Raw genomic sequence first — 25,600 nt, 5'->3', positions numbered from 1 at the left:
ATAAATGTGCATGGTTTTGTTTGAGCACATATGCTGTAGAAGAAGCAGACATTTTCTTTTATGAAGGGACCAATTCACAGGAGATACATTGATTCTTCTAGAGTGTGTTATCTGCACAGTGTGCACTTTGGTAATTTTTTTAGTTTGTCTTTGTTTGGGCTTTGGTTTTGTTTGGTATTTTGTTTGTTTAGTTTTTTGTGTTTTCTTTGTTGGTTGGTGTTTTGTTTTGTTTGTTTGTTTTTTTAAGTAGGGTAACCCAGTTTGCACGTTAAGCTCCATAATCCCCGTTAAACGTATAATTCGTATAGATAAATGCAGCTGTTGCCTCAAGAAATGAATCTGAGTGTTCTATTAGCAGATCCTTGTTGAAGTCTTTTCCTTGACCTTTTCTGATTATACAACTTTTATTTTATGCACTTACATGTTATAAAAAACAATATCTTGATGGGAGTGCTTTGATGTCCTTTGATGTCATTACACAATGTCCTCAAATAATCCAAAATGTTTCTTTTTTTTTTTTTTTTTTAATAATTTTTCATTGTCTATATAAGGGATCTACAGTAATCTTCAAAAAGTTTATTTTTGTATTTTTTGAAAAGTTGTTGCTCTGTGTTTGATCTTGAGAGATGTGTTTCTATCTAAAAGGTAAAGCCTTAGCTTTCTGGAGGGTGCATAGTTGCACTCATGCTGCTGTATGAAGATAAAGAAAATCATCTTACATATTTAATCATGGATAAGTTTTATTTCAAAACTTTTGTGTCTAGTGTTAAAGAGAAACCTATATTCTTGTTCTTACTCCTAGTTGTTGCCTTCAGTTCTTACAGTATAATTTGCTATGTTCTTTTTACCGTATTATATAGGTTTTTTACAGACATTTGATCTTGGTAACTTGGAAGAAGGTAGAAAAGCATCTGTTTTTAACAGTCTCTCACTGTTTTGCTTGTTATTCAAAGGGTAAAGTTCTACATATTTTTAATTTCTGGTACTCTGTCTTTAAATTGCTTATTATATTCAGGTAACTGAAAGCTTCCTATACCTTTTTTACAGCAATGTATTAGCAGCTGATATTTAAAAACTTGCAGCCAAAGTCAGTCAAAGGCTCTTATATTCATTCAGTAGCCAAGCAGTTTCAGGAAACAGATACTGACTGTGTAGTGTCCTTTTTGTTTGGATGAAGCAATATCCTTCCTCCATGTTGAAGGTGGTGCTAGTTTTTACTGTGCTGGTTGCCTTCTGGAGCTGAAAACGAAGCCAGGTTTCATTTCTTCATTTCTGTATGGTTAGATTTTCAGGCAAAATGTATAGAAAGCAGTCTTCCTGGTCTGATTATCTATTTATCGCCCTTTAGGATTGAGACTTTTTTTTTTTTTTCCAAAATTTTTATTAGAAGTAAGTGACACTAGAAAAATAATTTAAAAAATAAGATTTCTGATTTTTAAAATTGTGTTTGTTTCCTAAGACAGCCTGCCTTCTTACCAGAAGACAAGGGTTTTTTCCAGTTTCATAAATGTTAAATGTTTTCTTTTAAAGCATTGAATTTGATCCTAAATAATTAAGATTTTATATGGCTTTCAAATCAAACGTAGGCCTGCCTGAAAAGGACATCTTGCTTTATTTACTGATGAAGTTTAACTGCCTGTTCTCTAAGTTTCTGTTTTGATTCATGAATAATCTACTCTTGCTCCATGAGAAATTAAAAAAACAAAGCAAACCAAAAACCTTATAATTTTCTATCAAAAATTTTAGTCCTAAAGATTACTGTGAAGATATGCACAAAGTAGATCTTATCAAGATAACTGGAAACATTTTTCTATATTATACAACTTAGCTGAGCAATGCTGTAGGAAGAAATTAGAGATTTGATGATTTCCTGCTACAGTACAGCAGTTCCTGGTAGGAACTAAGGGTTACATTGTGTATGATGATTATACGGGAGTGCAGAAAAAGACTGGAAAAATAAGGCAGATTATAGCATTTGTTATTGAGAAAGTTCTAATGATTCTTTTCTGAAAGAAGCTTGGGATTCTGAATACTGGGGCTTATTCTGAAAACAGATAATGAAGGTGCCAGGAAGCATTTATTTTTTTGTTCTGACAAATTCTAATGTGGAGATACCTTGCCCCAAACCACCTTTTATTCCATGTGTTTATTTGGTCATTTGCTATTGTAATGCTGTAAAAACAGCATGCCAAGTTATGGTGTCTGCTATGATACTTATTCAGGCCTACTGAAGACTGTAGGCCCGTTCCTAGAGGTCAATTAGTGATTTAGAGTTGGTAGTTTTAAATAATTCTATTTTATAGCATAGCTTGCTATCTTGTAAATGCAGGCTTAGAAACTGCTGGTGGGTGCCAAGTACAGAGCCTAGATGAAAGAAAGATTCTGGATGTGAACAGCTCTTTTTCTTCTTAAAGTTTAAAAATGATAGCAACATGTTAAAAGGTTAAGTAGCACACAATTTGATATAGTAAAATGTATTGTCATATATTTGTGTTACATTTTGGTAATCTACCCAAAGGCCTTATTCACAAATATAGAAAATCGATGTATTGTGTATCATCTTTGAAACTTCATTTAAGACAAAATATGTTAAGTCCATATTAGGAATGAAGTGATTAGTATCAGGGGTGCCTAAATCTCCAATTTGTTGGGCATTTCCAGGAAAAGAGAGATGAGAATTATCTTCCCCAATGCTGTTCCTTCTTAAGCTTCATGACAAAAGTCATAAATTTACACTCAGGCCATCTAAATTAATTTTCCAGGTTGAGAACAAATAACTATAAATATGGCTGGTTAAACTAAACCTTAAAATTACTATTTTGCCTTAATTTGGAAATAAAGAGCAGAAGAAGAGAGAGTAGGAGGGGGGAGAGTCACACTTTCATGCAATCCAAGTTGGGTGGAAAATATGAGCCCCTACAGAAGATGGCAACAGTTGTCATGTAGAATCTGCTTTGTGAATAAATGAAGGAGGAGGAAGAAAATAATGTTCAATTATTATTAAGATGTTCAGCACCTCCCCTATCAAGACAGGCCATGGAAATTGGCGTTGTTCAGCCTGGAGAGAAGGAGGCTCCAAGGTGACCTTATAGCAACCTCTCAATGTCTGAAGGGGGCCTACAAGAAAGCTGGGGTGGGGCTTTGTACATGGGTGTGTAGTGAGAGAACAAGGGGAAATGATTTAAAACTTGAAGAGGGGAGATTTAGGTTAGACATTAGGAAAAAAATTCTTTCCTGTGAGAGTAAGGAGACACTGGCACAAGCTGTCCAGGGAGGTTGTGGCTGCCCCCACCCTGGAAGTGTTCAAGGCCAGGTTGTATGGGGCCTTGAGCAACCTGGTCTAAGTGGGAGATGTCTCTGCCTATGCAGAGGGGGTGGAACTAGATGATCTCAAATGTCCTTGCAGCTCTAGCTGTTCTATGATTCTATTAATTAGAATTTAAAATTTAGATACTTATTGTGAAACACTCTCCTCCTTGCATTTTGGAGTTAGAGGGGAGTACTGAACTCCCTTCTAGCAACATAGCTTGACAGAACAGCTAAAATTTCATCTAGTTAGTCATCAGAAAGCCAATCCTACAAATAAATGCCAGCCTAAGTAATTTTCACAGGGACGAACTAACACAAAGTAATAATATCTCCACACTGTATTTGACTAAAAGGCTGTTGACACGTCTACAAAATCTGGTTGTTGAGTGCCTGCAGTGCCATCTGTGACAGAGCTATGTCTAACAGTTTACAGAATATCTCAGCAGATGAAATTTTTAGATGACCCTGATGAGCTGTCCAAGCTGTGAGTCTCACAGAGACGTTTCCGAAAGTATTAAAGTTATATCTGTTTGCTATCAGTTGTACTCAGCCTGCTTTTCAAACAGTGGCTAAGCCCAGCCTCGCTTTCCTCATTTCATTGGTGAATGGTATCACTTACACCTGCTTATGGCTCTCATTAGCATGAGTACTGAGGAAGCTCTGATACGAGTTCAGCATTAGTGATCTTTCCACTGCTTCATATGGAAAATTATTTATTTGGACAATTCTTTGTTTGGAAATACTGTTCTTTTCCTACACTTAGCTTTTTGCAGTGTTGGTAGACAACCCACTGCCTATCTTGGTCCAAATAAGTAGAAGCCATGTGAGCAAAGCCTATAAAAGCTGTATGTAATATGATAATTAAAAATTAAAACACATTTCCTATTTACATTTTTTGTGAGGTAGGGTCTCTTTGTTAATGAGATCTTTTGAGGAGAGAAAAGTAGGACTTTTGGTTTGCGAAAAAGACTGTCTTCTGTTGGAGTTGCTACTTCATGTTTTTTTCAGGCTAAATCTAAGTGTGGTGAATAGCTGTCTAGTTTGGCTTCAGAAATAATACTTACATTTTATGGACTTTCAAATAAACAAAATTTTAATTTTTTATTTTAGACAGAAAAGGCCTTGATCCTTTCAAAGGCAAAAGCAGATACAAACCTTTATGAACCAGTCAGCAGAAAGGATAGACAGACAGAAATACACAGCTGTAGTAGACTTACTGCTTTCTTTTCATGCCTACTAATGTTAGCTGTCATAGAGAAAGATGCGTTTTGAGCTTTATTTGAAATTACCTTCACTGTTGCCAGAGGGTAACTGCATCTCAGAGGAGGTTACATCTGAGCCTTGCTGGGTGCTGGCAGCAGTTGTCAGCCTGGGGAGCTGTGCAGCTGTCTGGAGATCTTGACTGTTACTGAGTCCTCCAGCAGAGGTGAAAGAAGGGCAAACATAACTGGTAATTTCTCTGTTGCCAACCATTCTTTGCCATCCCTAGAGGACTTACTGTGTGTTTGTGCCTTTAAAAAGAAAATATTTTTTAAAAAGACATTAAAAATGAAAAAAAGAAGGTTATTATGAGAATGACTGTCGTACATAAAGTCCAGTTTAGTGTAGAGTGCCACATGCTCCAACCTATTAAATCTTCAAACTTCAGGCTTAAAGAAGTGCTGGAGCATATTGCAGGGCATGTGTTTTCTCATATTCCTTTTGAAATAGTCTGTAAGGTTTTTTAAAAGAACTTTTAAAATTAACCTTTAGTTCTTAGAACAGGAATTCTTTATTTCAAATTGCGTGTTTTGTTTTAGGTTGGTGTTACAAGACACACACCTAAGTAGATTAAAGTTACTTTCTTCAGGCAAGTGCAAATACAGTGTTTTTAAAACTTAGAACTGCTTGCAAGCTAAATGCTGTTCTAACACTTTCAAGTATGAGAGTAGGTGGAGATTCAAAGTTAGACAAAGCATCTAAATTAGCTAATATGGAACATACTGAAAAGGTTGACATCCAGAATAATATACATTAAACACAAAGGCAGAGAATTTATCCCTCAACAGCTTTGGGCTTATTATTTTATGCTTTGTGTATGACTGCAGGAATACACTGCTGGAAAGGCTTGAGAAAGCAGACTGTGATCACTTGGATTTAAACCCTAGGAAGCAGAAGTTCTGGGGCTTAGCAAGACAGGTTAAGGTTTTGGCTTAACATCTCTCTCGCTGTTTAGCCATAAAATAGCCTTCAAGTGGTGATTGACATTGTAACTGCATGAAACTTCTGTACCATCCATGTGTGGATGCATTTGTCAGTGTGGACACATTGCATCTACATATAAAGCAGGTATCTTAGAATGGGTTATATCTGTATTTGTAATAAAAAGAAAACAAAAGTTTGAAAAATAACTTGTTCTTAAAAAAAAACAAAAAAATCAGCCTGCTCTGTTTCTTCAAGAGGAGTACGGGGACATCTAAACAGAGAGTGTGCCCCCAAATGGATAAGGTGCAGCCATATCTCAAAAATGTGTGAAGATTTTCTAAGATTTCAAGTATTTTATACTGAGGAAAAAAAGTTGGTTTTCCATCTGAGGAAATGATGGAAAGTGAATTTATAAACCCTGCTTAGATTAAGAAACAATTGTTTGAAAAGTCCTTTCATAAGGTTTTCTTGGGGTGGAAGGTTAGGGTGTGCCCCATGCCATGTGACAGTTTACCATGGATGAAGACACAGTTGACATATTCTCTGATGTCTTTTTACCTTTTTCCTAATTAGAAATAGTTTGTTTAATATCAGGAGAGGAATTATATATATGTTTTTTAATCAACTGTAAAACTTTCAAAATACATGTTTTTATTTCAGGTGTGTGGATGTTATATTTGAAGTGGTAAAAAAATTGGTTGCTGACTTCATACTTTTATGGCCCCAGGTTAACTGATTTTGATGGGAGGGAAAAAAGTTCTTCCTTGGATTTGAGACTATAACTTCTCTGGAGCTGTGATGTATTTTGAGGTTAACAAGAGCTTTCATGTGCAGGCTAGACTATCTTGAAGCAAGAGCTATGTGACATTCATTGTGCTCTCAGTGGAGACTTGCTGCAAGTTTGACAAGTAACAAGTTTGACACCTTTAAATTGCTTTCAGTGAATTTTTTATATTCTCCTGAAAGTACTGAAAAGAAGGGATTTGGAGGTAGCCTCAAACTGCTGCATAAATGAAGATGTAAACAAGGGTATTCATATTCAGAAGGAAGGTTTGTGGTTCTGTGTTTTGCATAATATTTACAAAAGTGCACAATGGTGTAACTGGTTTTAGATGTATACTGAACTGCAAATAACTCTCAAAGTCTTTCCCCTGAGCTTGCAGAATGCATTTGAGAGAGTACTGTTGACACTGACACATTATCATAAATGCTGTTAATATGGACACAGTATGACTTTGGCTAATAATAAAAAAAATAATTTATTTGATATTTTAAATATAAAATATTTAAATATTTAAATTATTAAAATTATTAAATTTAAATATTTAAATTACAAATTAAAACTTTCTAAATTTTTTGAGAGTTAGTTAAATAAACCTGCCATGTAGTAAAAATCTGGATGATTGAGGCTTTTAATTAGAGCACCCTGTCATTTCTGTAGAGGTGTGTTTTTTCCTTTTATAAAAAGTAATTCAAGCCTATGTTTGAATCTTAGAAAATCTTTGCTTTTCTAATAAGTAGCATGACTATGTTGTAGTGGGCTTCCACCACCATCTCCGTCCCCTTCAAATTTATTTGTAAGTGGGATGTTTTAGTCATCTAGTAGGACTCAACTCACTCCTCCGGGCTCATTGCTGAGGGAATGAAATCACACGGCTAGGAATGAGTCATAGCTCTTGTGTGTATCAGAGTAAAATACTACTCTGAATGTCATATCTTAGTGAACATTTCATATAGCATGTTTCCCATGCAGTAAAGTGTGATGGCTGTGTTACTCTTTGTAGTCCAACAATTACTGCCTGGGATAACTGCAATGTACTGTCTAATGCTCTAGAGAAAGAAGCTGAAAGCAGGTTATGGTCCTTGGATATAAAGACTTAAGCCAAATAATAGAAACTTACTTTTCTTGAAGAAATTGTGATTTCCAGTTGCTGATAGCTTACTGTGCCAAGAATTACTTTTCAAGTGCATTTGCCAGAAAAGGGAGTTAAAACAGCACCCCAAGGTACAGAATTTCTTCATCTTTTTTCTTGTCTGCTTAGTGCAATTTTTTTTATTACTAAGCCTCCGGCCATGGTTTCATCAGAATTGAAGTGTAAGCAGCTTTAGAGCATGTCATTATTCTAATGGAAGAATCTGAAGGAAATGCTAACTTTTATTAGTTAGTTCTTTCAACTATGCCATGATGACTGGTCAGGACTGTGGAGAAAAGGACTACTATGCTTTGGTGGTTTCTCTTTTGGGACAGTTGATGTGGAGAGACAAAGCTGAGCAGCTTAGGAACCTGAACCAAAAAGGCAGGACTGCAAGGTCAACAAATCAGCATGCTGCTTTTCTGTCTCCAGTGTCCGATACAGGGATCCATGAGCTGTTTTCTTCTTCGTGCCTGGTTACCAGAGGTCAAATGCTCTGCAGTTCACTACCCAGTTTTTCTCTTTAGAAATAGTATGGTTACGAAAATAAGACTCAGTCTGCAGCGACATGATTGAAAAGTGTCTGGCTGAAGCTTTGAGTAAATAACACACATCAAGTAGTTAAAAAAAAAAAAAAAAAAAAAAAGCTTCAAAGAACTGATCATGGTGTTGGCCTTTCAGTTAATTTAAAATCTTTCCCTACCAGTTTTTAAAGTAATGTGATACTTCAGATGCCAGTGACACTGCTGCATGTGGCTATGTAAATATCGTCCCTCTGGCAGCTTGGTCTGTTTCCTTCTTACAAGGACAACTTTTTTGAAAGATGGGGATATCTAACAAATGAATGTATGAAATTCTTTACAAGTGGTAAATATTCTGGCAGTACAGAAGCATAGACGTAGCTTTCAATACAGTCTCTCTGCTATAATGTTGATCAGAAGTTGGTGGTCAAATAAATGAAGTGCCTATCCTATTTGTATATTCTTACTTTGAGCCTGATAAATTAATAGATAAGTTAGGCAAGTTCTTGACTAAATCCCAAGACATTTACCTTTAAATAATCAACTCATTAGATCTCTTGCAGAAAAAAATTGCACAGGTATGACTTGAATATTTTCTGTAGGAAAAAGTGTGTGTTCACTATATTCATTACCCACCTAAATTGTTCCAGGTGCAGAATTGTTTAAGGTTTAAGTAGGTCCACTACAGAGAAGACGGTAACTCTGTGGGATGAGATTTGAATACCCTGAGTTGCATTCCTAAGAAATATGATGTAAATTCATTTAAAAATATTTATTTTTTTACTTATGTTCAGTCACTATCTTTTCTTTTAAACAGGGTATTAATTAAGTAACAATTTTAATTATCATATCGATGTAACAGTAATTATGTTGCATTGAATTCTAGTTTTGTGCCCACATGTTGCCAGAACTTGTGTAGTTTTGTTTTACTAAAAAATTGAATTTTATTACTATCAGCACTTGATATCTTTGTCTACATTAAAGTTCACTTCTCCCTATCTCAAAGTCAGAAAAGTATCTGTAAAGGATACCTTCAGCACATTTCTGCAAATCACTGTCTCACTGACATGTCAAGCTTTCTACTGGATCATTGCTGTTTGCTTTTTAGTGTTAATCCCCATGAGTGTAGTTCCAGATTCAGACACAGAAAGAAATCCCATATCCAAATCATAGTTTGGATAGTTTGACAGCTGTCAAATACAAATTTTTTTTCCCCTATCTCAGTGTTACAATATATGCTGCTCTCCAGGGGAGACAGAAAATTTCTGTAGATAACCTTATTGCTTGACTTCAGTTGAGATGGCTGAGTGCTGCTGAACTGTATCTTAAGAAGTACTGTGGTGCATAAGCTGGTACAGTCACTCATGTCTACTGCCTGGCACTTCCAGAATCCTTAGTGCGTCCAACAGTTTATATGAATGCTGCTGCATATTGTCATCATAACTTCTCACTCACTGTTCAACATACTGTTGTATCACCATTCTCGTTGTTAAATGTCTTACTACTTTAATAAACTTTCCTGACACCTTTTTTTTCCCAATTATGAACTGTTTACCTGGTGGCTTAGTGATTAACCTTATCATGCTCAGGAGTGAGCTACTGCTAGGACAGAAAGGTAAAAGTTATGTCAAGGAGCTTCAGGGTCAAGTAAAAAAAAAAAAATGGACAAAGTTTAGATATTAGTACTGAGATATTTCAATAAGAACGTAAAGGATTAGACTGTGTGACCCTGGAAGTGTGGTAGTTCTGACAGTACTCTAATGGAGAAGAAACTTTCAGGGATGAAAGCTGTAGACTTACCTAAGGACTTTTATATCATTTCCCACAGCATTCTCCTTGACATGGCGTAGACATGTGAACTCTTCACTGGATAAAAACTGGTTGCATGGCTGGGGCCAGAGAATTGTAGTGAATGGAATTAAATCCAGTTAGCAGCTGGTGACCAGTGGTGTTTACCAGGGCTCATTTTTGGGGTTGGTCTTGTTCAGTATCTTCATCAGTGATCTAGATGAGGGGATTGAGTGCTTCCTCAGTAAGATGACACCAAGCTGGGTGGGAGTGCTGATCTGCTCAAGGGTAAGAAGGCTCTACAAAGGGACTTGGACAGGCTGGATCAGTGGGCCATGGCCAATAATAGGAGGTTCAACAAGGTCAAGTGCTGGGCCTGCACTTTAGTCACAACAACCCCATGCAATGTTACAGGTTTGGGGAGGAGTGGCTGGCAAGCTGCCAGGCAGAAAAGACCTGGGATGCTGGTTGATAGCCAGCTGTATATGAGCCAGCAGTGTGCTCAGGTGGCCAAGAAGGCCAACAGCATCATGGCTTGTATCAGGAACAGTGTGGCCATCAGGAGAAGTGATGGTGCCCCTGTACTCAAGCACTGGTGAGACTGCATCCCGAGTGCTGTGTTCAGTTTTGGGCCTCTCACTAAAAGAGGGATACAGTTGCTGGAGTGAGTTCAGAGAGGGGCAACCAAGCTGGTGAAGGGTCTGGAGAACAAGTCCCATGATGAGAGGCTGAGGGAATTGGGAATGTCTTGTTTGGAGAGGAGGAGGCTGAGAGGAGGCCTTGTTGCTCTCTAAATCTACTTCAAAGGGGGTTGTAGTGAGGTTGGTGCTGGCATCATCTCTCAAGTAAATAATGACAAGACTAGAGGAAATGGCCTGAAGTTGCACCAGGGGAGGTTTGGACTAGATCTGTGGAAGATGTTTGTGGGCATGGTGATACTGATAAATAATATATTTAGTTTTTTGGAGGGGGTGGGATGGGGTAGCGGGATGTTGGCAGTTGGATCTTAGATGTCTTTGCCAAACATGACAGTTCTACGATTCTGTGAGTCAAATTCCTTCCTTATGTAAACAATGTTAATTTGATGTTTTGTGTGCTTTGGATTTATGGTTGCTTTTTTAGTTTTTATCTTTCAATTATGATTATTTAGGAGAAAAAATTTATTCCATTTCTTTGATTGTTCTAAATAGAAGGATTACATCAAATACAACTGTTAAATCTGTCTAAGTATTCTTGTTTTAATTAGTTCTTATTATTGTCTTGAAAGGGGCTGACAATATCAGGAAATACTGGAGTCGTTACTACCAAGGATCCCAAGGGGTCATATTTGTATTAGACAGTGCCTCCTCTGAAGATGAACTAGAAACTGCTAGGAATGAACTTCATTCTGCCCTCCAGCACCCACAGTTATGTACTCTGCCGTTTTTAATACTGGCCAATCACCAAGACAAGCCAGCAGCTCGCTCCGTACAAGAGGTATGTTAATGTGGCAGCATCTTACCTGTTTGTACTTACTGTCTGCACACCACTGACCCTGTAATACTTATTTCCCTGACTGCTTAGTTAAGGGCTGGCCTCAGTTGGTCTTCACTGTACATATGCAGACCCTTAACACTCTCAGCCCTGAAAGAACTTGGTCCAATGAACTCTATACAGGCTTTATTGTTCTGGAAAACAGACAATTAATACTTGGATACAAACAGTTCTGCTTTCACTATATTTTACTTAAGGGAGAAATGATGTTTTTCAGCTACTCTTATCAAAAGCTGCTGGTACAGTGATTTTTAAATTTTATTTATTTACTTATTTAAATTATTTGTTTATTATTATTTGCTATTACTCCGTTCTTTGCAACTGCTTAAAGAACTAAATTGCAACTGTAGGTTGTCTGCTATGTAAAAACTTCTTCTCTTAACTGCTGTGTGCTGATACGAAGGCAAAGCTACAATTCCTGTTCTGATTTTCTTCTTTAAAAGCTAATGTCCATGTCTAATTTGTTGCTGTCACATAGTAAGTTACATGTGTTCTATTCAGTGTACCTTAAGTATATGAAAAATTAATCTTATTTACATTCCTATCTCATCACGTAACCTTTGAGAACATGCTGAAAATTACTGCTTTTTCAGTAATTTCTACTTACTTACTCTTCTGAAGTTCTGGGAAGAAGTGAAAAGCTCATTGTGTCATTCTGCTCATAGCTGTAATTTAAAGAACTCTTCATGTTAAAGATTTTATGTGAAATTCTCTGAGCGCTGTTTTTTTACTACAGCAGAGTGAAAACTCGTTCAGCACCCTACTGGCTTGCTGCTTGGTGTTTAAACATTCTGCTTTCTTACATGCACTAGTCCATAATATGATCTTTCTGAAGAGTGCCAGTTCAATTCAGTGAGAGACTTACTGATCTGTAGGATAACTGCTGTTTGTACAACATAGTTTTGTGCATTGTCTGTACTACTTTATTGCTTTTTATACCTCCTTTTTAGCCAAAAGAAATCAAGAATGAAAAAGTTAAGCTTATTATATGTTAAGGAGAAGTGTAGATATGACTGCAGTATAGTGAAGTGATGATTTTAATATGAAAGGAAGAGAAAAATTGAGAACTACATAAGCTACACTGTAAAATGGTTTATTAAATTGTTGGAGATTCCCACATGGAGTCCATGCTTACGAAAAAAAAATAAATAAGGAATTTAGATTTAGTTTATCAATTTACATAAAAAGTTTTTCTGAAATGATTCAGGGATAGGAGCTACAATTTCTAAGTTTTGTTAATCAGAAATCAGACTTAGGAAGAAATAGTGCATATTTATATAAAATGGAGTATTGATTTTTTTATATCAAGTCATTAGTTTCTTCTAGTTTATTATGAAGTATAAAAGCAGAGCATGTAATCCTAAGTCTTCCACTTAAAAAATTACAAAAGATAAACAACTGCTTTAATTTTATTAATACAAGTTTATCCAAGGTATTTTGATTTTTGCTTTTTTCAGAGAGCAATACATGCTACAATTTCCATCAATGGAAATGCTTTTTTCACATGATTTAAGTATTTTTTTGGTTTTCTACTTTTTTTTCCCCCTTTTTAAAGTGGCCAAAATTGGTTTAATATTAATGAAGGGCTTTGATTACAAATATAATTGAAAAAATGTTCCTCCTGCGGTTTCATAAGAATAGTGAATACAATACTTGTTAGTTTGCTTTAGAATAAACTATACACGTAACTCTCCCTTTTGCATTTGAGCCCATGTGGATAGACTTGTGGCCCACACTCTTTTGTTTATTTCAGGTTAGCATTTCTTCTTTCTTATTGACAGTACCCTCATTTTCTCCTCATCCGTCATTACTAATTCCTTGGTATCTTACTAGAGGATTAGAGCTTTATATACTTACAATAGCATAAAAATATTTCTACTGCATACTCTTCAAAAAAAACAAAAACAAACAAAAACCAGCAAACTTTTAGTGTCCTGTCAGCAAACAAGTATTGATTGCTACTTTGGTTTTGTATGAAATGTTAAATACAAGCATTTATAAAATGTGCAAAGCCTATGTGAATTTTCAAGAAAAAACATCCCATACAAGTGTATCAGGACCTCAGTGTATTTATTTGAAATTCTTTACTTGACAATAATGCAAAACAAAATTAAGGAGAATGTCACAAAGTTGTTACTTTGTCCCTGAAAAAAATGAAGCCCTCTGCTTGCTTTGTATGCAAAGAGGGACCCCTATTCAGTCAGTTTTATTGTTAAAATGGAAATTCCTTGCTTTCCTAAAGCCTTTGCCGTGCTGTTGTGTCATTATTGAAATGTGAAGTTTAAGTGCTTATTTTAAAAAGAGTATATCAAAGGATTAAAAAAAATATATGTTGACCATTGAGAGATTTATTAGATGTTTTTGCACAACTAAGTCCATTAGTTATTGGTATTTTCTTGCTTTTTTATATGTCAGAAGACAGATGAATCACAGTTGAATTTAGAGGTATGCATGGGTTCTTTTAAGCAACAAATTGCCTTTCTTTAATGGATATGAAAGGGCCTTTTAAATAAAATGTCTAAGTTGAGTGGTGCGTAATAGGAATTATAGAAAAATATTTAACTGCAGCAGAAATCCTTCAGAGAACTGTACAAATGCCAAGCACTTTCTGCAACAGATGTTAGTTACATTTGTTGTTGGGAAGTGCAGTTGCTTCAGTTTTTTAAAATTTTGTTTTGTTTTTGTTTTTTTCTTCAGCTTAGGTAGACATGAAATTGTAGAAGTTGCATGCTGTGTTAAATAATGTCATGAATATTTCAATTCAAAACTCTAACGGTGATCTCTAAGAATATCCAAATAACTTGTTTAATTTATGAAGTGCAATTTAATTAATTTTGCAGGCATGATTGAGCAGTATATTTCATCTTACTGAAGTGATCAGAAAAATTACAGGAAAAGCTAAGCTAAAATTCTCGTCAGTAAATGTAATCCATTTTTCCTGTGTACAGTAGCTAGTTATCTGTTTCATAGGATTTTGGTTTTAAAAATACATCAAGAAATTAAATTTGACATGTCATTCAAGAAACTGTAAATGAAGAGGTAATTTCAAGTATTAGGTCTCTTTTTTCTCTTATGTTATCTTCAATGGTGTTTATTCCATCTCCCCATGTCAGTTATCTGCAAGTTATTTTGTTCCTGTGACAGCAGCACATATTTGTTTTCGAATAGTGCTAAAATAAGGACTGCATATATCAATTAGGCTGTAAAACTCAGACAATTTTACTTGAATCAATAGGTATGCAAAGTAACCTTATTTTTAGATCAAAATGACTGTGATGAAAAATCAAACCATATGTCAGTCAGCTCTGACTGCCGATCTGGAAACCTCATGTATTAATAAATAATAATAGTTACAAGTTAAAAATAAATTATGTTACTCAGCAGATGGCCACCATCTCTAAAATACAGTTTGCAATTCTAATATATATTACGTAGAATAAAATTCTGATAATGTGTATTTTTAATGAACATTTTGATAATGGAGCATGTTTTAGTTTTTCCATTACAGAAAGTATTAAAAGTAATAACAAGTATTTTGATTAATTAGATTTCTGTTACAGGCTTAAAATATTACATATTTATTTATGGTGATAACAGCATTGTAAATTGTTTTGTCATGGAACAGCAGCATTACTATGATTACCAACTTGTTGATTTTTATTTTGGAATGCATATCACTTCATGTAATAGCATCAGAAGCTGGATATTGCAGTGGATTTCTGTAACTTGAATTAGTATGCATACTGAAAGTAACTTTCCTCACAGGTCAGAGCAGTAGTTAAGAATCATAGATTGGAAATCGCCCATAGGCACTGTATTTTAGGAACAGGCTATGCTGAGCAAACACTTGTCTGCAACTGTTGAAGGCTTCTGAAAGCCATGTAGAACTGGCCACAGGAGAAACCCAAGTGAACCATGATGCTTTGCCAGTTCAGTGGTGAAGCAGCTACATGTTTGGCAGTGCATTGGTTTGGGGGATTTTCTTTGGGTTTTATATTTAAGGCTGTTTGCAATGCTGCATTTGGATTAGATGATCATTAAAGGTCCCTTCCAGATGAACTATTTTATTCAAAGATCATCTGTTTGAAGACATTTGGAATTTAACCTTTTGGTGGTTTTCCTTTTAGTTATCCACAAGTGCAGGCAATTAATACACTTCTTTTGTAGATATAAATTGCTGACTGCTAGTACCAGGGGAAATAACTGAAGACATATTCTAAATCCCCTTCTTAAAAAATACTAGACTTTTCAATATAGACTTTATAGTTGGCCATCAATCAAAAGTGTTCTCAGTCTCTTTTAAACTTGTGAAATCCTTTTAATTATTGTTGCCAGGAAAAGAAAAAAAAAAGGTGAAAAGATTATGTAGTTTAATGATCAGAACTTTTATATTTACTTTGCATGCAAGATCTTACTGTAAACTTGGGGTACCTGATGGGTGTGAAACTCCAGAGGGAACTCTTCCCTATTTTCCTTTTCTCCTTGATGGACCAAGATTAAAAATGTCTTTAAATTACAATCAGTGTTTTCAAAAGCAGCTGTGAAAGTCTGACCTTATGTTTCTGTTTACATAGGCTGTGATCTATTTATCTGTCTGTGAGATCATTTTAAGGCATTCGTGTGTTGAATTGTGGACAGTGTTTAATTTGGTTTTCTGTTAGCAGAAAAGTGGAGGGTGGCTCTTGTGAGAAGAACTGCCCTAGGGATGTGAGGGCTAATATCTGTTGCTTTGCCAGTTTTTTCTTTTTTGTTTATGTCTGGAAATAATTTTATAGGTAAACAATGTCTTCTTTATGCCTTAAGCATCTTAAAGCTCAATAATGATTTCAGGAGAATGTCCAGGTTTGTCAGGGTCTGCAAAGTCTATTACTGGTCAGTGCTCTAAAAACTGCTTTCTGGGCCTGCTTTATGGTCTGAGTTGGCTGCACATGGACGATTAATTCCAGGATGCAATTATTACCTCTTTTAATTTTGGTCCCTTAGCAATATGTTACCATACTTCATGCTGTTTGTAGTTTCTGCTAGTTAGGGGAAAAGGGTTTCTTTTTGGGAAACCCTTTCAAAGTACCAGTTATAGAGGCATTGCTATCAGAAAAAAACATGTTGAACAGTGACATGTGAGGAGGTTTAGCCTCAGAGTTTATACAGTGTCTCAGCTAGAAGTTTTGCACAGATAATGTCTCCAGCAGCAGGTAATAAGAAAACTTAGCCTGAAACCAAGAGTGAAATGGAAGTGTTTTCTGCAGTCTGTCTTGTCCTCACACTGGTCAAGTCTCTCAGATTAGTTCACCTATCTGAACTGAAGACCAGCTGTTCCAAATCTGTGTACTTTATGATGGTGACATCCATAGTAAAGTTAAATTGGGGGCAGATTTTTGGTTCCTTGAGAAACTGTTTCTGAAATGATTTATTTTCAGATTACTGCAGCAAATAGCCAAAATATGGATTCCTACCCTGCTTTGAGATCATAGTGACCTTAACAACCTTAATATTTGCAATCCCCTCACTGCAAATACTTCTTCTCTTCCAAGGTGTATCCCCTGATACTTGAAGATTGTTTTGGAGTTGGACTCTGCTATTTTGAGTATTGGCTGCTTCCTTCACAATTGTGGCCTTTGTGGGAACAGAGGAGTTATTTGTCAGACTTCAGTTATGAACACATTTGCAGGAAAGAAGGACATTATTAAACTGATGTTTAGAAAATATTTGTTTTGCCATGCTTAGAAAAATGCAGAAATAACTCAAATTTACCTGCCTTATAGGAATTTCCTTCTGATTAAAGAGCTTCTTCAGAGTGATTAGGAGGATATTTTAGATATTTAAATATCCTAAAATCAAACAATTTAAATAAAATATGATATAAAATATTTTTAAAATTAAATTTAAACTATCCATGAGTAGATCTACATCATAGCTAGATGTGAACAGCAAAAGAATTTCATATAGTTGCAACACTGCTCAATGTAAATATCTAGCAGGTAATATTTACTTTAATCGTTGCATAGTTAGTGATCTTACTAATAACAAGTTGAGTAGTAAATCTTTATTAATAAAAAGTATAAGTGACCATGCAAAGAAATGGAAATGAGAAGCTGAACATCTTGAAAGAATCTGCATTTGTCTCTTCTGCTTGAGAAGAAACAAATGGGGTAAGATAATGGTGAGCAAAGAAGAAATTAAGATGATCTGAACAGGAATGATAAAATTTTTTTCAGGGCTGGTATGTTTAGAATGGCTCTGTGTCAATCCCATTAAAAAAGGTGACGTAAAGAATCCAGAATGTAAGCACACTTTTTTTGTTATGTTTTACAATAAACAAAGTCTTGGTAGATAACATTTCTAATATATTTTATTTACTTTGAAATTTAAATTGGAATTGGTGATAATTTTTAGGTGAATAATAGCAGCTTACAAATAACTGTGCTGTACCAATGTACATGGCCCATGTAACAAAGAAAAGTGTATCTCAGTATTGTAAATTCCCAGTCTTGCTCTTGACAATTAAGTTAGTCTGCAAGGAACTGAGTTGAAAGATTGCCCCTACCAACTTTGAATTCAAATGACCTCCTTGAAGATACAGACAAAAACACTTGACCATACCTGTGAATGTGCACATCTTGCACAATATACAGGGAGCTGAAGAACAGGAGCAGATAAGACACAGGAAAGGCCCTTGCAGCTAATGGTACCAAGTGAGGTCAGCAAAAAAGCTGCATATTTTGGAGTAGATTTTGCATAGTATTGCTGTGTATAGTTTCAACATTAGTAGTTTGATTTTTAAAGTACTTCTTGTGTCTGCAAATGATTGTCTTATATGTATATAGTTGGGTGTTCTTTGAGTGTTTGTCAGCTGTATTAGGTTGCATGCTGGCATCTTTGCCTACCTCACTCTTAAGATGTGATAGTCTTGACTGTTTGTGTGACCATGTGATAAACTGGTTCAGCCATAAAAGTTACATAACTACTCCCTTCTGTCCTACTGGTTTTATTTTCAAACATATTTGGCTCATAAGACAATTAAGTTAGTGTACAGGCACAAAGAAGGGGTGAGAGAAAGCTGAGAGTGCAGAAAAATGGTGGTGTGTGACTAAAACCCAGTGAGACTTGGTTCTTCTACTTGCCACCTTCATCAGTCCTGCTTAGGTTTTGCATATCCCACTACAGTGAACCTCAGGAGAGGGATGTTATACAGGAAATTACGGGAAATAATCTTTTCTCATTTCTTAAAAGTGAAAATTCTGGAGTAGTTGTGCAAGAACTTTTACTGCAATTTAGAGAGAGGTATCACACAAGCATTTATTTCCACTTTGCACTCTGAGACAAGGAAGAACAAGGAATATGCCATTCCAGAAAGAGTTGGTTGTTCTTGCAGAAGTAAGCATAGTGGCTGTGAAGGTAGACCATAGTCTGTATAAATTAAAAAGTGATAAGAGAAATGTTCAAGTGCTTTCAGATAAAAAAGACTGTTTTATTCTTTTGGTATTTTTTTCCTAAGTATTTTACACTTGGAAATGCTTACATAGTATTCATTAAATAAATTAAAAACTACTGGAGATGAAAGTAACATAGCTTTTTAGAGTTCTTTCTGAACCATTTTTCTCTTGGTCAAAAGTTTTTGGACTTTAGTAGAGAACTGGATTGAATCCTGAGGACTGCTGGATATAAATCTGACTGCATGCTCATAAGAATCCATTTGAGCCTCTGTGTTTGTGATACTGCTATTCAGAGGAATTCCTGAGTGCTCAGAAATTTAGTTACTGTTTGAGACATTTTGCATGAACAAGAGAAGGTGTATGTCTTTCAAAATAAGTAACTATTTCAAATGGAACAAAGTAGTAGTTTATAACTGCTTTCCAAATCAAATTCCAATTCTTATAAAAAATGGTCTCAGAGTCAGATGAAAAAGAATGGAAAAGTTTGGAGAAAATTCTGCTATTGTAGAATTGATTTAGGATGTGCTTTCCTTCCAGACATCCTTCTTATATTTATTAGAATGAATTCTTGAGTGCAGGGATACAAGCAGCTTCTTTGCAAAAGATGAGGACATAGCTTTTTTTTTTTTTTTAATCACTAGGCTCTGATAATTTTGGGTAGTTGAAGATTTGCTTACTCAATATAACAAATAAATCTTTGAAAAAATCAGCAAGTTGATAATGATCACATAATCTTAATTGTATTTGATGAGGTGTGCAGTCTATGAAATGAATTTCTAATTTTCTAGTTATGTGGGAATTGGATACTAACACTGCATGGGAGATTGTAATGGACAGCTTACTGGTCGTGCCAGGGAGGTGCAAGAATAACTGAACAGAAGAAAATCAATCCTACACATCTGTGTAGTTATTTAAAATTGGAATTTAATCATATACCTCAAATGGAAAAAAAATTCAGCTGCATCAGCACTCCCTTCACTCTGAAATAACATTAATATTGTAAGTTATTCCTAACATCTCAAAGTTTGCTGGGACCATATGTGTGCAGGGTACATAGAATAGAAACTGCTCAGCATGCTTGGGTAGGTGATGTATTTGGTGCCTCTTGAAACTCAGCATTTGTGAAGATGCTTGAGGGAAATTTCTCTTGAATATGAGCTGTAGCATGAAAGAAGGCAAAACTGAAAGTTGATGCATCATTTGGCCATCATTGGCAAAAACTGCTTTAGATGGTGAGCATAATGTCCAAGAGAAGGAGACAACCACACAGCTTTGGAAAACTAGATAGTTCCATACATGTGAAACTTTATAAAACAATGACATGTTTCCAAGTGACAGGATAGGGAAAGGATCATCTTTGTATCAGTGTTTGGGATGTATGTTACAGAGACAGCGCTGCATTTGTTATAGACTAAGAAGGAAAGACCTACTATTATTAGGTGAGATTAAAACTTTTCCTATCCAGTCTCAGTTCTGAATTGTTTTTTTCCCCACAGAACTCCTTGAAGCCATTATGCTTCTTGAAAAATCTCTGATGTTGTGTGGGCATGAGGGAAGCCAAAAAATCAAAGATTGTTCCTGGGTTATGAGTTTGAGTGTTTGACATTGTAGCTTTTGAAAATGGAGTAATCCAGAGATAAAGGCTGACAGGAGGAGTGGAAGGGTACTGGTGATAAATCTTATGAACCCAAGACTTCACTGTCATTAATGCAGAAGAAATGAGTAGAGAGCAATCTGAGTTTGAAACAGAAATGAAGAATGGGAGGGACCCGTCCAGCAAGTTCAGAAGTGGAGAAAGGTCCCACAAGACAGGGAGGATGAGGATGGAGTATTGCTAAATTTTTTTCCTAAAGCAGTCCATTAGAAGCCTTCTACTGTAGGAATGGGTGCTGAGAATAGTGTCCACTATTTCCTCAAAACTCTCTCTGTCCAGTTCATGACATATGGTTCAAAAGAGGGAATCATTCTCCCTTTCTGTCAGTGTTTCAGCAGCAGAGGCAGACATACCCCAGAAGAAACATGAATTATCCACCCGCAAGCGTCTTGGAACCATCGTCTTCATAAGACTAGAAGCAGAGATTTAACATAATGATATTATTGTAATGATGATTTGTTGATACTGCAGCATATCGTTACTCATGCTGGAATCTTTATAAGCATAAATGTTTTCTCAAAATAGTTTAAGTGTTTAAAAAATCTGTTACAGCAGTCTGACATGAAACAGTAACTTGTCCTGCTGGAATCTGAACAGCCTGAAATTTTGAGTTGGTCTGGAAAAGAATTATTAGTGATGGATCATAGAAGTGAACTAGGAAACATACTGGGGGTGCATGAGTGGAAGACAAAACTTGAGGATTTTTTTTCTTGAAAACATGTTGATATGTTATTCAGATTTACACAGTTAATTCTTTTTTTCCTAGTGCTTACAAAAACAGAGTATTAACACTGCATTGAACAGTCCATGGCAATACATACACCACATTTATTGATATCTTTACTTTTCTGATCTTTTCTGTAATATTTTCCTGTTCATAATGTACTCAAATGTGGAATTGAAATGGTTAGAAATAGTATCTTAAAATGAAAGACTTGATATTTGTGTGTGGATCTTTTAAAAATTATTATATGCTAGAGTTCCTTGTTCAAGTATTAATATGCACTGTAAGACATAATGCAAACTTTTAAAAACATAAAGAAAACCTCTAAACTGCATTTAATGAATGGGCTTTTCTTGAAAGGTTGTTCAGATCCTCTTCCCATCTGAATAGGGAAAAAAACCTGTCATTATTGCAAATATATTTGCGAATATATATATATTTGCTACAATTACAGTAGTGAAAATTAAGTTGTCTGTCATACAGGTTTATTCTGTAAACTGTGTCCAGTTGTTTGGGGTTTTTTTCATAATGTGTTATCACATCACTTGCATTCTCATTTTTTATGTTACTGTAGAAATAAATTCTAAGAAGTTATTTCCTAAACTTTTATGAAACGTTTCAGTATTTTAAGGATTTCTTTCCTTTGACTTTGTGTAGCTTTGTTCTACTGCAGTAAGACCTTTGCAAAAGACCATGTATAAAATACAAATCTGCTACCATATATTCTGTTCCAATTTCAATGCCTTTGTTCCTCTTTCCCAATTATACCTTTACTCATGGCTGAGGATAAAGGGCGTAAGGGAATGAAATCTTTGTTACTCTCTAGGACAGAAAAATAAAGCTCTTCAGAGTTACAAATGAAAAGATGCTCTGTCTCTAGTGCTGCAGAAAGCATTGGGGTCCCTTTAGACTAAGCAGTGTCTTAATTGATCTACATTTGTTGTTTCAAAAATATTTTACTCATTTGAATAATCATTTTCTATGTCATTTTTAAAATGCATTATGTAGGTTAATCTCGACATATTTCATTTTTTCTGAGTAAGTAGAGACTATCCAGTGTTGCTTTCAAAACACATGTGCACAGAACTTTGTTAAACAACCAGTATTCATCATTGAGATCAAAAGTCTGTTCTGTGTATTGAGATTCATTATTTACACATAAAACTGTTATTTTAATATTTTGTTTTCTTTTGAACTTTTTCAGTTTTCTTAGTTGTCTTTAATAAATTTGTAAATGTTCTTAGAAGATGAACAGAGGCTTCAGAAATGTTACTGAGCTTTCTTCAAGTATTTCACATGCCTGCACATCTATTGTGTACCAAAAAGGTTCAAAATATCTAATTTTCGTTGACTACTTTTTCTGTGGACACACTGCCTGTCAACTTTTCCAGGGAGTTCAGAATGCATTATTTGTTTTAATAAAAGATATACTTGAATGAAAATTGATTTTAACTACTTTAAAAAATAATTAAGTATTTACATGATAGAGAGTAGTTGCCATTATTATTCCACTAATTTTATTAAGGTAATTTTGAAGTTCATTGAAATCTCACTCTTGGCACTTTAAAAGAAACTTATTTCTAGAAAACCTTCTGAAAAACAAGGTATCCCATTTTGTAGCCAAAATGGAGTGTTGTTAAGGGGAAAAAAAAGCTTAGTATCTTTGTATTCTGATTTATTATACAGAAGGCTGTTTTTTAACAAAAAAGGGCTTTTTTTTTTTTTCCTTCTTTTTTTCCTTCCACTATTCTCAGTCTCTTTTGATCATTGATCTGGGTGACCCCACGCTCAGGGGTTTTTTCTTCATTTGACATGGACAGATTTTTGAAGTATAGCTCTCCTTTGGGAACCTCGGGCAGTTCCACTTGACTAACCTGTGATCTAATGAGCAGTAATGCAGGGTTACAGTGACCATTTTGTTTGCTTTGAGGGAGGATGGCTAGACAGAGAGTGGGAGAGAGGCGGTGTCTGTGGAGAAAAAAGATGCAGGGTGATCGAACAGTGTGAAAAAGACTTGTTAGCCCACATTAGTGTGCCTGATTTACTTCACAACAGGTCAGCAAAGGCCAAAGACAGGGTTGTCATTAAATTGCAAAGTTGAAAATCCTGGCATTCAAAAGCATTCAGATTTCTGAAAGTTGAAAATTAGAAAGTTTGTGGTTCATTTTAAATTTGCCAGGAAGATATAAACAAGGTAACAGCTTCTCTAAAGCATTAAAGGTACATTATAAAACCATGCTGTAAATATAAAAAGAAAACCAGCTTTTTAAAGTACTTTCATGGTTGACTGTTTTACAATGAAACTGGGTGCGAAAGAAAGGCCAAACACTAACAAGGTCGTTGCACTTTCTTTATGAGCCCTGGGGACCCCTTAATTACATGCCCGTGCTGCTTATTTTGCTATCTGTATATTTGTGCATGTTAGCATAATATATAATTTTATCTGTATTTTTGATAAACACTCATACCTGTGTATACATGTGTAAAAACAAACTACTAGCAGAAGCTGTCCAGGAATGTAGATTTCAAGTCTTCTGCAGTGTCTTACAATTCTTATTAATTTTTTTTCTTCATATTCTTCATTTTTTCTCTTGGAGTGAATGTTAAACAATACTCTTCATGATGCTGATCTTGGAATGAGCACATATTTATCATAAGGTTAAGTTTGCAAATGCAGAGACCAAAACTGCCACTGTCTTTATGTTCTGAAGAAATAAGTTTCCTAATAGTAAATGTTATTTCCTAACACTTTAATTGGACAATAATTTTGGTTAATATTTGCTGATTTTTTTAATTACTGCTTTGCAATTGCAAAATGAAGTTGGAGCTGTCTGTTTCTGGATTTACATTTTCTCTTTTGTTTCATTCATTTTCTTGGAAGTGCCCTGAATCTCCATGATTCGAATAGTACAACTGCCATGCAGAAGATCCTCTTAATCTGTTGCATTGATAGCCTTTAACTCATAGCAAACTCTTGTCAGTGCTATTTCTGATCTGGCTGGCTTTGGTAAAAATCAAAGTGCAGCTTTTAGGTATATTATCATTGTGCATTGAAGCAGTACATAATAAAACAAATGGGTGGTCTTAGGGGTACGTAACTTTCTTTCTGTCTGCTACCGGAAGTTTCACTAATTGATTCTTACTCCTCCCTGCTGTCAAAAAATCAGTTTTCTGCAACTGGCATACAACTGTGTTAACTTTTAGATTGTACTCTGTGGACAGCTTGTTGTCTTGATCTTTGGGTGTCTCTTTACAACTACTAAATGTCCAAAATTAGACATCTGAGAACAGCTGACGTAACAAAGAGAATTTTTCTTACCTGATTTCAGGAACTGTGCTCCCCTTGATCATTCAGATTTCCTTGACATTAAGCGCTTGTCTCTTCTTGGTAAAAAGGAAGAGAAGACAATAGGATGTCAGGTTAATCACGTTGAACAGTAACTTTTTAATTTGCATTGGATTATATATTAATGTGTGGTGCCAGATTATTGTTTGTTTATCTTAATCTTTCTTTTAAGGTTTTCGGTGAACAAATTATATAGTTTTACCTCCTGAGAAATTAAAGTTTATGAGACAGTTGAACATGGGCAACAAAGTACATTTTTTTCTATACTGTGTTGTTTTTCTCACTTATTTCCCCAGTACTCACTTTCTTTTTACCACACTGTAAAATTCACCAATTATTAGAATTTTCATAATAATTTATTTTGAAACAGTTTATTGTCTGCGGTAGCTTAGTGACGACTAATCTCAAAAGAGTAGTGTTAGAGAATTTTACCAGGATAGTTCCATTGTCTTATTTTAAGTGATGTTTAGTTGCAGCAACTTAGTGGATCAGATACATTCTAGGAAGCTCTGCATTTGAGTAGCTTTCTCTGTTGCTTTAGGTCATGTTAGTGAATGGAAACCTATTAGGGCATAAAATGATGGGGAAATGTTCAACAAATCAGAATACTGAATCAGAAAAAACTTAAGCTTTACTTACTATTCTTTTTCTATTGGTTTTCTCCATTCCCTAAATAATGTTGTCTGTGCAGTGTCTATACACTCTTTATTAGCTCTTCTATTTGATTTAATTATTCAGTTACTCTATGTGCCTGAATCAAGTCATCTCCACCAATATGCTTATTATAAAGAGTTTGGTCAGTGAGAAGAGACTAATGTCATCTCTCTGGAAGAGGGGAAGAGGGGATCTTGCCAAATGTAGACTTTAGAAAAATTTTCCTTCCAGTTCATAATTACCTTTAAAGAAATAATTTTTTTATAAGACAGAGATTATAACTTCTGATACAGGTACTAAAATGCAACACAGAAGTGTTTTCTGGTTTTCTGTATATTGTGATACATAAACATCACCAAAACATACCTTCCTACAGGCTAAGCTACACGTAGTTCTTGGAGGTTATGCACTGTAAAATCACAGTGTCACATACATATACATATACATCATATATGTACACATACACATACACATTTACACATGCGTATACATATATATCACATGATACATTGTGGTTATGATTTAATCCACATCATGGATG

At 35.2% G+C, this 25,600-nt stretch overlaps 1 protein-coding gene and 1 long non-coding RNA gene across 6 annotated transcripts in view; one reads left to right on the top strand and one right to left on the bottom strand.

Annotated features, from left to right (window-relative positions):
* The window catches only part of ARL15 (ADP ribosylation factor like GTPase 15), a 213,162-nt gene that overhangs the window by 74,661 nt on the left and 112,901 nt on the right, over nucleotides 1-25,600 (top strand). For 3 of the 5 annotated variants that reach the window (XM_030467924.1, XM_030467922.1, XM_030467920.1), the window contains one exon: nucleotides 10,983-11,191. In XM_030467924.1, coding sequence (XP_030323784.1) covers nucleotides 10,983-11,191 — 209 coding nt within the window. Of the gene's footprint in view, nucleotides 1-10,982; nucleotides 11,192-16,779; nucleotides 16,963-25,600 lie in introns of those variants that run through there. The other 2 variants (XM_030467923.1, XM_030467921.1) reach the window with 1 other exon arrangement.
* Nucleotides 606-24,431, bottom strand: LOC115599956. The gene is made up of 3 exons (XR_003988726.1): nucleotides 24,379-24,431; nucleotides 4,599-4,820; nucleotides 606-690 (listed from the first exon to the last, which is right to left on the bottom strand). It is a non-coding gene; the product is annotated as an uncharacterized LOC115599956 (long non-coding RNA).

This window comes from Calypte anna, chromosome Z (assembly GCF_003957555.1).
Source record: "Calypte anna isolate BGI_N300 chromosome Z, bCalAnn1_v1.p, whole genome shotgun sequence".
NCBI lineage: Eukaryota > Metazoa > Chordata > Aves > Apodiformes > Trochilidae > Calypte > Calypte anna.
Note: the sequence above shows the minus strand (reverse complement) of the source record. Positions and strands in the feature narration are given on the sequence as shown.